Source organism: Coptis chinensis, chromosome 3 (genome assembly GCF_015680905.1).
Source record: "Coptis chinensis isolate HL-2020 chromosome 3, ASM1568090v1, whole genome shotgun sequence".
Taxonomy (NCBI): Eukaryota; Viridiplantae; Streptophyta; class Magnoliopsida; order Ranunculales; family Ranunculaceae; genus Coptis; species Coptis chinensis.
In genome coordinates this window covers 121,727,928-121,741,831 of record NC_141458.1, presented here as the reverse complement: position 1 = coordinate 121,741,831, position 13,904 = coordinate 121,727,928, and the positions used below count along the sequence as shown (strand labels likewise).

Sequence of the window (13,904 nt, the reverse complement as noted above, 5' to 3'; positions counted from 1 at the left end):
GCCAAAAAAGAAAAAAACAGAATTTAGTATATTCTCGTATACAAATTGGGTATCACGTAGATGCATATATCACAGTATAATGTAACAGAAACAAACAGCCTTTTGCATCTAAAACAAAGATTTAATGGCAAGTGACTTTATAAGGTGATAAAGCTTCTAAAGAATCGAAAATTCCCACTCAAGTCTCCTTTTAAGTGTGGAATGCAGCCTTGAATAAAATCCCTACCATAGACAAACTTCGTCAAAAGAAAAATTTATTGTAAAAGTACTTAATGCTTGTCTAATGGGGAGTCGTTCAGTCACACTCGAATCTAGTGTGTCTGGGAAGGTGAGATGATTGCTCATCAATCTTTTGCTTGAGTAGGTCCCCGGTGGCGGTTGGTGAAAGATCTTCCAATATCCTAGGCCTTAAGAAAGAGCATTCTCCTGAGGTTTGCAGACTACGGAGTATATACCTTTTGAGATTATGTGGGGTTTGTGGATGAAAAGAGATACGTGAGGATATAATATGTGGGTAATATCGATTAATGGGGCTTGTGGCTTATTAACGATGATTTGGGAGGAGCGGAGGGACACAACTTTTGGGAGCTTCATAGTCAGACAACCAATTTTTTTTCTTTTACTTTTTTCTTTTGTAGCTTTTCTATTTTTTTAATATTTCTTGTTCCTCTCATGTTGTATGTAAAATATTTGTCCTACATATTCCAGTCACCTTAATAATAAGATAATTATACTTATACAACTCTTAAATCAAGGGCCAATTTGCCTTACGGCCTTACCTCATGATTTGAAATTAGAACCTCCAATATCCACTCTGGCCATTCCTCCATGCTAGTAAGTCTGCCTCTATTCTCCGGATGACTGCAAGCCAAAAACAGAAGATCCTGAAATCATGTAGAAAAAAAAAAAGTTCAGGAACTAAAGCTGATATAGGATCTCAATAAGGTTCTTCTTAACAAAATTAATGAATAATACCACAACTTATCTTAGAGTTTTTCTTTTCTTTGTACTTCCCCAATATACAATTTAAGAATTTGCAACCCCAAACACCCAAAAAAGAGGTTAGATGTAAACCCCACTGGAGTTTCAAATTTGGGCGTACAAGATAAATATCAAATATTTTCTCTGGTAAGATCTATTCACAACGGATATCTCAGAAAAAATCAGCTCTTTCAACCTTTCTAACCTTCCCAGAAGGTGTGTTCAAGTATGGACGGTCCACATACTTCCAACTCTTTTGGAAAGGGTAGGAATTCTCGTATGAGCTAATTTATTCTGAGGATGGCTTCCATCGTAGGAGATCATATCCACCAGAAGTCATCCGAATTCAGCAAGTAGGAGCACTTTAGAACTCCAGTGAGAGGTTATGTCTAATTTTCAATAAATTAGGAGGGGGCAAGTCTAATTCCGGATTAGTAAGAAAAAGAGAGGGTAGTAAAACCTTATATGCACATGTCAATAAATTCTAGAGATTTGTATCGACGAAAATGCGAGGCAAGCATTGAGCAGAAAATGCGAGGCTGGAGACTTCAACCTGCACCTTTTTCTATATATTTGCTGAGGACTTTTAGAATGAGGTTTTACACCTTAGGGTACAGTATACAGTCTTGGGCTCAAGGCTTAAGCCTTTATTGGTAAGAGACTTGGACCTCAACCACGGATTTTACAGCAGACATAGTACCAAATTTCATGCCAGACTAATTTATTGGATTGCCCAAGTTCCCATATTTTTGGCAGATCTATTGGATCATGTGTTGGCGAGATGAGGTATTGTAAAATTTACATTGATATATATCGATATTTAGAAAAAAAAAAATCAGTGGCAAAAGGAGGTCACAAAAGTTCACTCATTTTTTTTTTTTTATCGGTAAAAATCAATTCATTAATAATAACATAAAGATATAGTGTTACAAGTAATAGGCTAAGTAGCAAGGAGCTACTCAATGCCCAAGAGGATCCCCTATGCCCGGTTATAAACCCTTTTATACTACAAGGGTATCCCAATTGCAAATAAAGTCTTGGTAGGTCACCCACTTGAAACATGGGTTAGCACATGCCCAATTGTGTAACTTCTCTTTGATCCCTTCCACTACCTTGTGGATATCTTTTTCTAGTTGCTCAAATATTCTTGTGTTCCTCTCCTTCCACAAGTTCCAAACAATAGCTCTAGGGAGGTGATCCGCAATCCATGATGCTCTATTAAAAAGTGGTTGTAGTATGAGTTTACTACTTAGTGCTTCTTGATGTTAGAAGGTGCCCTCCAAGGTTGAAGGAATGATGAGAAAAAAGTCCCAAATATTCTTCGAAAAGGAACAAGTAAGAAGGAGATGATCCACTCTCCTCACTCACTTTGCAAAATGGGCAAACATTGTGGAGTTCTATACCTCTTCTATTCAAGACATCAATGGTTTTAATTCTCCCCAAGAAAGCAAGCCAACAAAAGAAAGCCACTTTAAATGGAAATGAATCCGCCCATATCTTTTTGTAAGGAAAGTCACAAATTATCTCTTCGTCTTCTAGGTTGTGCAAAGCATACCCTTTAGCTAACACATGATGGAACGACCACACCGAAAACTCCTCTTTGTTGTCCCACAACCAATTCCTTATATCCACGTCACCAAACATTTCTCCCTCCTTATAAATACTAGCCAAAAATTATTCATAGGATTCAAATTCCCAATCATTTAAATCTCTTCTTAAAATCACATTCCACTCAAGTCTTTGTTCCCTTCATTCCATGTAATCTGACACTAATGCTTTCTTGTTAGTGGCCAACACGAAGATATCACTAAAATTCTCCTTCAATGATACTTCACCTACCCAAATGTCTTCCCAAAATGAAATAGATTCTCTGGTGCCAGGTGTGTAGGTGATACCTGTTGACGAACTTGTTCCATCCATCCACAATGCCCCTCCAAAGAGTATTTCCATAAGAATTTGAAGGTTCCTTTACGATCCATTTGGTAGCCCCCTCACCATATTTGTCCACCACCACCCTCCGCCACAAATGCTCTTCTTCCTCTCCAAATCTCCACAACCATTTTGTCATCAATGCTTGATTCATGAGTAAGATGTGCTTGCACCCCAAATCTCCCTCATCTTTAGAAAGACAAAGCCGGTCCCACGTCCCACTTCACAAGATGAATTTTCTTTTCTCCACCCACACTACCCCATATAAAACCCCTAAACAACTTCTATAGTTTCTTCACAACCGGTAAAGGAATAGGGAACAAAGAGAGAAAGTAGGTAAAGAGATTAGACAAAGTGAACTTGACCAAGGTACATCTCCCGCCTTTAGATAAGCATTTAGACTTCCACCCCGCAAGCCTAGAAGCAATTTTTTCAATCACTTTCCACCAAATAGCTATGGACTTGCTTCTAACTCCCAATGGCAACACCAAATACGTCGTCGGCAACATCTCAACCTTACATCCCAACACATTTGCAATACCCATCAAGTTTTTCACTTCCCAATGCCATAAAGGATGGACTTGAACAAGTTGATTTTCAATCCGGAGCATAACTCAAGCCAAGAAAGGAGATTTTTTATGGTAATAGTTTTCTCCATCGTGGCACTAGCAAAGAACATGGTGTCATCTGCGAATTGCAAGTGAGAAATAGAAATAGCCCCCTCCTTATTAGAAGTTGTAAACCCATCAAGGAGACCCTCATCCACCTAAGACGATATCATCCTACTAAGTACCTCGGTACACATAATAAACAAAAAAGGTGAAAGAGGATCACCTTGTCTTAATCCTCTCGAGCTTCAGAAAAAGTCATGTGGAACACCATTGATAAATTGATAAGTATAAAGAACCAAGCCATAGATATACAAACTCGAATCCACAAAAGTTCACTCATTAATATGATTTAGTTTGGGTCCTTTAGTTTATTCATAATTCAAAACAAGCTTTCACCTCCAAGTTATCCACCCACGTGTATGGTCCAAACAAAAGATAAGCCTACAATTTTACCATAAGATTTCTCCACGTGAGCACCAAAGACACGGCTCAGACATTCTAAGAACTAACACCAGGCAAGCAAAACAAGGTCAGTCTTCTTCTTCTTTACAATGTGTGTTTGCATCCCATGCTTTACGATTTTAAGTTTTATATCGATTTATACTTATATTCTATTCTTATTTCTTGAAACCTTATCTTCTTTCTTGGTTCTTCCACGGTGGTGTGATGTCAACAACATGATTTCCAATGATATAAAGGTTTCAAGAGACAAAATTCCAGTAACAAAATTATGTCTCTCCTTCCGATATATTTAGTTCTTCACAAAATACCAATTTTATCAGGGGGAAAAAAACATGATTTTTAACCAGTGAAGTGAGTTCCTCCAACCATGGAATTAATTCTTAGAATGTCGGTGCCGGTTAGCTCCAAAACCGATATATTTCACAAAGTATCACGGCACTTTTTCTTGAGTTTCTTCCTCGGTTTAATTCTTTCCTATGGTTTAAACTTTAGAATGTCACTTGTAAGATTGGCACCTCATTCAATACTTGTGTATTTTTTTGACATAATCACCAAACATATTACGTAATCCCTAAAGCCTAAAATTCCCTCCCTTAGAGTCTAAGGAGATCTACGGCTTATATTGTCAATCACTAACATTACCACATTAAAAAAAATGCACCTCGAATTCCCAGTCTAACCTATTTTGAAATTATCTCATTGAAATCTATTCACTTGTATAGCTTCGCTCTCTACACTCCGTTCTTCATTTTTTAGTATCTTATATTTAAAAGCTTTCTTATGTCTTACTCCTTTAGTCCTTTTGGAAGACTAAGATTTTGCAACTTTTTTACTAAAAACAAGAACAACAACAAAGACATTCGTTTTTCTAGTGATTTCTATTGAACCTGCATCATTTCTTCGCATTTATAAATTTTCAAAAATTCGATGTTTTCTCATTCGTTTTTAAAGATCCAAACTTCGCATCTTTATCCCTTGTTTTTTTGGAATCAGTAAAAAATTACCAATCAAGTTACGTTATAAAGACAATCACAATACGACCCACCAAAGTAGAAGATGTATATTACGCTAAGATCTATCCAAGTAAACACATCGACGTAATCCATTGACAGTTTCTATTGTTTCCAAGAATCCTAAAGCACGTGCTCAGAATCATTCAAGCACCCGGTATTATTAGGGCCAATTGTAAATGTGTAAGGATGTTGAGGCTGCCACCAAACTTCAGTAAAACTGTACAACAGACATATTGAATATACCTGTATGGCGCGAATTTGAAATGTCCTGGATGCATATGGAAGTGAACGGAGAAGAACCAGCAAAAGCTGAACGTGTTCAAATCGATGACCATGATCATAAATATTTAGCCCATCATCTGTTGTAGAAGCATTTATCTGAAAGAAATCATATGGGGATCAATTGGAATAATTATAATCAAATGGAGACCTAAAACAACTCTTAATTCCTAACAGATGTTCACATGCGTATTATCAATCAAACATGTACAAAATCACGTGAAGATGTATATGTGCACAGGCAAGATCTCTGTGAGTGTGTGCGCGCGTGTGGTGTGAGTGTGTGCGCGCGTGTGTGGTGTGAGTGTGTGCGCGCGTGTGGTGTGTGTGTGTGTGTGTTGTTCATCAAATCTGCAAAGCCTAAAGTTGTTGGCTTTCTCTATTTCAAGAGTAATTAGTGTGATGGCTAATTATCTTGCAAAAGCAGATTCTTCTTCTCATCTAGATGACTCTTTTTCTCTTTATCAATAAAATATTCAATTCAATCCCACAGAATTTTAAAATTACATCTTTCACATTTGATGTGCCCTAAGTTACATGGACACGCCATATTTTGAAAAAAATCCGTGTCGGATACGTATCCACGTGTCCATGTCGGACACATATTGCATGTAATTTATCTCGAATTTTGATATTTTGCCGTGTCCGATAGGGAGTGTCAATGTAACCTAGGATGTGCCATAGTAGTGAGATGCTACAAGGCCATCAAGCGTACACCCTTTACGCAACAATCATATCCCAATTACAATTAGAGCCAATTGTTATTTACTCCTCAGAAACACAAAGATACGCACGCTCACTCAAACAACACCACCACCCACCCACCCAAAAAAAAACAAACGCACACACACCACTTGTGCAAATCCATCTCCCTTCGTTCAAAAACTCATATTTCTTTTGTTAAGTTTTGATATCTTCATTTCTTGTGTAGTATATATATAATAGACCGCCTAGGCTGCCCTCCTCAGAACGACTACCTCCTAGCGCTTTTTAGAACACTGGAAATAACCATGTACAACCTTAGGTCCAGTAACAATAAAATAACTTTGTGTGTAAAGTGTTGTTCCATCCAATTCATTGACAAAAGAAAACCATATGACAAGCTAGAAAAGCAGCAGTAGCCATACCGATGCAGCCAAAAGAGCCATGTAGACATTAGTTGTCATAAGCCTACGGGTGCCACTTTGAAGAGCTTTTTGCAAAGGCAAAAGTAGCAGAGAAAGCTTATCATCAAACATCGTTCCACCTCCATCATGCAGTCCATTACCCAGAATGCTACTTGTCATATTTGATGGAGTATGTGCACCAAATTTCAAATGTCCTGCTGCCACTAATGCACCTAATAGACTGATGATCCGAACAACAATGCCATCGCCATTGTCAATATTATAGACATTGTTTCGAGCACTGTCAGCAGTTATTGAGAAACTTATACCACCCAAATTCTTTACAAGTAAATTCTCAGACACAGACGTCCTTCTATCAATACTATTGCGGATAGAAGCATCAATGGAGTTGCTACCACTACCAGACAATTGTAATTCAAATGCTTCTCCATCAGAAACAGATTCATTTCCCTCAACTGCTACTAAAGTTTCATTGTGACTTATTTCATCCATGATACCAGCAACATCAACAGATCCTTGAAGAAACTCATTTTCCTCATTCTTAACAATAGAGTTTTCAGTATTACTGTTGTCACCAGCTTTTGCTTCTCTTTGCAGGAGGACGAGAAGTGTTTCTATCCCTCCACAAGATAGAAATGATTCAGCAAATGTGTGAGCCCTCAATGTATTTGGTTGAACCACCAACCTGTAGATTAAATGCAAAACCCTCGCAACCTGGAAAAGCAAAATTATTAGGCATATGATCTATATCAGATTACATTGATTCCCAAAGAACACATCTCAAGAAATAAAACCTAAAGCATGAGCTCTCAAACAAATTTTACAATCCTACCCTGATGGGCGAAAAAACCTTTTAACTGTGTGCATGCTGCAGAAAGCGGGAGATTGTAGCATGGTTGTCCATGCAAAACTTTTGTTTTGGGATCATTATGAAAGTTCCGAGTTCTAACATTGGCAACTTTTGCTTCATTATAAAAGTATAAGTTAATTTACTCCCATATGTTTTAGCGTTCTTGAATACCACCATGTTTTTCATATAGTAGTATCACTACCCCCCTCATCTTTAGTCAATTTAGACCTCTTTCTTTTCATTTCCATTGCTGCCTACTCTTCAACAAACAAAATACCAAAAATCGGAAAGGTTAATATAATCCGTTGTTATCATTTATTCGCATTCATCCACTGATGTTTGAGCAAAATCAGAGAAATGATATTAGTAACAGAAAAAACAGAGGATTGTATCAAATTCTGAAACACTTTAAAAAGAGTTGCAAATTTCAAGGTCAGTCGTATCTAGGATCATGATTATTGTCACAGAATAATCCATAGGTCATTGCCACTTTAGCCACAGAAATCACAGGATAATGTGAAATTACTCTTTGACATTCATCTATCCATCCATAATAGTAACGAACTCTGGTTAATGACACACTTGTAAAGCCCTCGTGAGATGAGCAAAGAGCTGCTTTTAGCAAACAAGATGATTACACCAAGAACATTATCCTCCAAAAACAGCTCAGTTTAACAAGTTCACGGTAGGAAAGGAGGAGGGCAGATTTAAAAAGCTACAGTCTGTATCATCTTGAATCTCATACAATGTGCTTAGTGAAATGGACCACTCTTTATTTCTGTCTGAGGGATAAAAACTATTTTTAGTGAGGACACTCTTAGGGATGAGAAATACTCCACCATAAAGTAGCCTCGCGCTAATCCATGTGAGTACCAAGAGTGAGCGTGTGGATTTGGGTGTTTGTGCATGTGTATCAGTTATTGTTTATTAACAGCCCGGAAAACACCGAACAAAATAAACTCATGCGACCCAAGTTGAGATAACTCAAGTTCGGCGAAGATAAATCTCCTTCATATATAATACACCCTCATAGTATACAACTGTACCAACAATTCTGGCCATATCAAATGTGAATTGCAAACACTAAAAGTTATAGGTTGTTCTCTAATAGATTCAACATGGTTAGAATAAACAATAAAGTGACTTTTTGGGAGCATGACCTCAGTTGTTTTATCACAAATTCATCAAAATCAACCTTGATGCATTTCCACGTTGATCATAGAAACGTAACAATATTAAGAATACACTACGTAAATGATTAGTTATTGCACCTGATTAGGCTGTGGACAATCAACTAAAAACCCGATCAAACAACGAACATCATCCGGTGCAACTGAAGGAGCTGCTCCTCCCACTAAGAGTTCAATAACCACTAAGAGCTCATCGACTAATGCATTTACTTCACCAACTGGTCTTGGTGTCTCCTGCAGTGAAAAAGTATTGACAGAGTCTTTTTCTCGAATGACCCAATAGCATCTTCTGCAACTATCAAGAAGCATCTGCACAGCATTAGCATCTCGCATGACTGATGACTCGGTAAATACCATGTCAGCGAGGGAAGATAGGAGCTTCTTCTGTAGTCCATAGTTGCATAAGCTCCACATTTTCAAATCCAGTAGTAAAGTACTAAAAAACTGCACTTTGAGTGCATAATTATTCTTCTGAGATTGACAGAGGGAAACGATAGCTGCAACTAGTTCCTCATCTCCAACTCCATTTTGCTTTCCAAGATCTAAAGAAGACAGAGTCTGCAATAAATAGTCTAAGATTCTCGACAAAACCTCAGGCCCCCTTGTGCGACGCAACTCTTCATTATTTCCAGGATATTGTATGGCCATGGAAATAATTCTAAATATTGAAGCAGAAAGAGATGTCGTGGCAGAAGACAATGGAAAAGACCCCTGTAGGGGTTCCAAGCTATCTTCCTGCACATTGCTTACTGCCAGAGGTAGCAACGACATGGGTCCACCATAAGCCAAGGCCCACAGAGCTTCAGTTGGGCGCATTCGAGTGGCAACGTGAACTTGCCCAAGAACCTCAGCAGGTCTTCTATGTGTTCCTAATATAAGAAAAAATAAAATGAAACCATTTACATTGGAAAATTAATTCTACAAACCATTTACAAAAATAACAAACCATCCCAAAATTCTCTAAGTATTATAATAAGAAAATGTATATATAAAACGACTCAAGAAAAATTAACAAATAAAAAATAATCATAATGACAATAATAGTAAGGGACTGTCTATGAAGTAAACCCATCCATCAGCACTACATGTCATTGAGTAGAAGACAAGTTGCCTCAACTAACAAGTATTAAAAAAAAAATTAACAATTTATTCCAACAGATACCTTTTTTTTTTTAATCTGATTAGTATCTATTAATCTGTACCATGTTCAGTTGGATTCTATGACTTCAATACTCAACACAGATTCACAGAACCTTTCTTCCCAACTTCACATAATAATTTGTTTAGTTTCTTCTGTTAATTTCAACCAGTTGTATATCATCATGTGTCCCTCTCTTATAATTCGTTTTTGTTAAGTTCAAAGATACAGTGAGATCCAATTCCAGAATACAGCTTCAGTCCATAAGTTGATTTGCATTAAGAATACTATTCTCAAAGACAATTGTGATAACAAACTATTTGACCGAACAACCGTACTTATGTTAACTTCCTGCAAAACTTAAAAATAGCAATAAAAAGACAAACTAATAAAAGAAATTTCATATTGTGACTTCTAGATCTGATTCTCACAAAGAATTTTTTAGTTTTTTGCACAGATGTATCTTTCCAGTAATAGTTATACTTCCATTTTCTTTTCTTTTTTTTGATTGATCTTTCCAATAATGGTTGCATACTTGCATTCCATTTATCCAAATAAAGTGAAGTTATATATCAAACAGGCCTCAAGGCATGAGCATTGCAAATGGGCCCCTTAGTATTGAATAGTAGTACCAAGAGTTCATAAAAAGCAACAGTCCTGCTCCATATAAAAACCACATGGCTAGAAAAAGAAAAATAAAATAAAATAATATATATAACAGAAGGTTCTAGGGACATATATTATAAAAACAAGTAAGCAAACTCATAATCGTTAGGGTATTTTAAAGTTTTAGAATAGGGTAAGTTTTTGTAGATATGATCTCCTCACTATTTTAAACATTTTCACAAAAAAATCGAAGTATTTGGGAATTTCTGACCTTGAGAAATATAGCATCAATTATCTTGAAAATGTAGGGTCCTTGATTTGTTGACTACATTCGATGGAGGTAGAAGTTTCCAATTTAAATTAATTTTTGTGACAATGTTTTAAGTGGTTGGAAGGCCTTAATGCTCATGAGTTTGTTTACGTGTTTTTATAATATATGTCCACAGAACCCTCCCCATATATATATACATCCATTAATAATCCAGAACTAAATTTAACTGTAAGAAGTCATAAAAACGATTCTGGGGGACCACAGTAACAAGTGTATACTACGTCATTCAGGTTCCTGTTAATATCCACAGCTGGATCTATCCACAACTGTTAGTGTACGTTATAAGCTTCCCATTATATAACAAGTGAATTATGAAATTGGGTTTTCAACTAGTCTTTTCAGAACTAATTTGCACTCTTCCATGATTCAACTCAGCTACTTAGCCAAAAGGTATATCTAGGATGTAATATAATATGCTTCTAAACAATTATCCATCAACCAAATACATGACGAAAAATACTTTGTATAAAAAGATGAGACTTTCAAATCCAACTTAAAAGGACATTCCAACAATTTCCAGAAAAAATATAACATTCCAACTTCCAACACCATTTCAATAACATTCCAATAACTACAGGCCAATGCTTAGTAGAGAAGTTATGGAAAACAACGAAAGGAATTTCAAGCATTTAAAGGGGGAGCTTTAGACAGACAATTCCAAGATTGGTTTGAGAATGGAATGCACTAATATTCAAAATTTGATGTACTGCATTTTGGGGGTCTTGGGTTTCTGTTCCTTGATATCTTCCTAAAAGTAGAATGAATTGGAGTCTGAATGCTCTCCTATTCGGTAATGTAAATTAAGTTCACATCAAAAACTTACATGTTTCCAATCAAAATTAAAGTAAAAAAAAAATTAATTAATAAAAATAATAGATTAGATATGACATGCAAAAACCTCAATGAAATTCAAACTCTCCACTTCCTCTCTTTGGTGTCACATATGTTGCTTCTCTACTTATAGAATTGAATAGAAAATATTTAAGCGCTTGTGGTATACTGAGAAAAACATAAATTCCACCCTCAAAAAAACGTTCATATCAAGGAATGTTTGCGGTTTATATGAAGGAATGGCATAACAGATGAAGCCGTAAAGGGATCAGAAGGGGATGAAATTCTAACAATTGTCTAAAATTAATTAGATTAATGTGGACAAGTCAAATTAAGAGAAAGAAAAAAGAAACATGTAAGCGAACCTGCAGCACCAGAAGGGGAAGCATCTGGACAGAAACGACCACTAAGCAACTTAGGGTGATAGAGAAGGTGCAAGCTTCCTCCAAGCTCTGTATCCAAAAATGCACTTTCTTCTGCCAAACTCCGCACATGGTCGTTGGATGCTAGCCATGGCAAGCCAGCTCCATTACCAAAAGAAGGAAGTACATCTCCTCCTCTAGAAGCCAGACGAGCCATCCTTTCAGGGCCAATTATCTCCTTGAAAATATAAATAGGCCCCATCTCAGCAAATAGTGGGCATTGACGCCGACGTCGCTGCAAACCAGCCATTGTTGGAGGAGGATTTGTCCCAATGCAACAAAATGCTAGAGGCTTGGATATCCGTGGGAAATCAAATGGACGACTTTCATACAAAGAACCATCAATATACAATCTCAGCTCACTTTCTGCTTTCCCTAGCAAACTCTGCTTGCAAGTGTGTTCAAGTCCAATAAAATACCAGTGCTGTGGCTTGAATGCATGAGTGAAATGCAAGGAAGCCTTCTTTCCCTTGCCACTACCACATTCAACTACCAAAAACTGAGCATGAAAATAAGCCTCTATCCCTTGATTATCAGCAGATAGAAAACTGAATAGCCGAGGCATGTGAGTCGTACCTTCACCAGCAAGCGCACTTGCAGCAGCGGCAGCCGACATGGCCGAGGATTTTCCAGACGTGGCTGCAGCAGCTGCTGCGATTTCTGCAGCAGCTGTGGCCGTATTTAGAGTATCAGCAAATGATTCTATGTAAATCCATGTTGCAAATGCATAGCCATTAGTGAATGGCCAGCGACTCTCACCAGGACCTAGTAAGCCAGAGCTTTCACCATCAAACTCAAACGTGCTTGCTGGACCTCTGCTTTCCTTTCCACCCATGGCTTTCTCCAAAGAAAGCAATAGACGGTTAGCCCAGAATGTCGTCATTGTTCTCGTAATAACCTGAAGCCACCTATGCAAATCAATTACACTCAGGGAGTGAGCTGCTAAGTATTGGATGCAGTAACACAAAGAGGTACCATCCCAAGGTAACAAATTTGTTGAATCCTTGTCGTGAACAAATATCTTCTCTGCAGACTGTAAAAGAACTCCTAATAGACCAGCTGGGGAGCACATTGATCTATTTCTAGTGCATGCCCTCAATATTGCAAGCAATCCTTTAACCATTCGTGTCCTGGGTGACATGTTACCATCATAATCACCCTCACAAGGAAGAGAAGGAATCAGCTCACCTGCAACAGTGGCAGCCCTGGAGTTCAGCATCACACTAGGTGGATTATTATCTTCACCCTCCTCAAAGCATTCAACACCACCCATTGTACCAAGAAGTGAATCCACAACCAAAAGAGCAATGCAATCGGCTTCATCCTCTCTTCCAACATTCTCCTTACCAGATACGACACGTTTAAGTTTTTCCATACCTTCAACTTTTCCCATTATAGCAGAATCCACTAAATGCAGGAGCTCCGGAGACACGTTAGGCATAGTAGGTTTGGGCTTGGGCTTTGCGGGTGAACTTATAGGTGAAGAGTATCCAGTGTCGCTATACATACTGGAGGGAGATTCAATACTAGCAGGAGAAGCAGACTGTTTCACAGACAAACTCAAATGTCTCTCAGCCAAAGGGTTGAAACCAATATTATCTAGACCAATGTCCAATTCAACCATATCCTTACCACTAGAGTATTCCAACATGTCCTCATTCATAGAGAACTGACTCGCATTATCAGAATTAGTAGAAGATCTAACTGTATCCACCTGAGATTGAGTAACACTCTTTTCTTGATCTTTCAAAGACACTTGTTCAAACTGTTCTTCTACATCACCACGACTACCTCCCCCATGCAAAACTGTATCTATTATCTCGTCAACTGCTTCTTGTGTGTCTTCTTCCATTTATTATTTATTGGTATTGGTATTGGTATTTGACCGATCAATTAATTAAAAGGACAAAATCAACGGAGAATTTTGTATACAATACAACCATGATGATGATGATGACGTTAACATTTGATATGCATACCTTATAAACAGCTGCTGATCAACGCGTTTTTATCTTACCTGGAAAATGAGTAAATCATCAGATCCCCTCTCAATATAAACACCAACATTGTACTGTAATAAGAAAAATAAATAGATCTGGATTAGATTTGATTGTTTAAGGCAGATCTACATCTA

At 37.5% G+C, this 13,904-nt stretch overlaps 1 protein-coding gene across 1 annotated transcript in view; it reads right to left on the bottom strand.

The window, feature by feature from the left end:
- Positions 1-13,904, bottom strand: part of LOC147513885 (WD-40 repeat family protein / beige-like protein) — a 35,706-nt gene that overhangs the window by 21,625 nt on the left and 177 nt on the right. Inside the window, exons 2-6 of the mRNA XM_086597204.1 lie at positions 11,714-13,841; positions 8,524-9,311; positions 6,403-7,116; positions 5,240-5,374; positions 780-884 (exon numbers count right to left, since the gene is read on the bottom strand). Of these exons, the coding sequence (XP_086453330.1) occupies positions 780-884; positions 5,240-5,374; positions 6,403-7,116; positions 8,524-9,311; positions 11,714-13,622 (3,651 nt within the window). The 5' untranslated portion in view covers positions 13,623-13,841. The remainder of the gene's footprint in view (positions 1-779; positions 885-5,239; positions 5,375-6,402; positions 7,117-8,523; positions 9,312-11,713; positions 13,842-13,904) is intronic.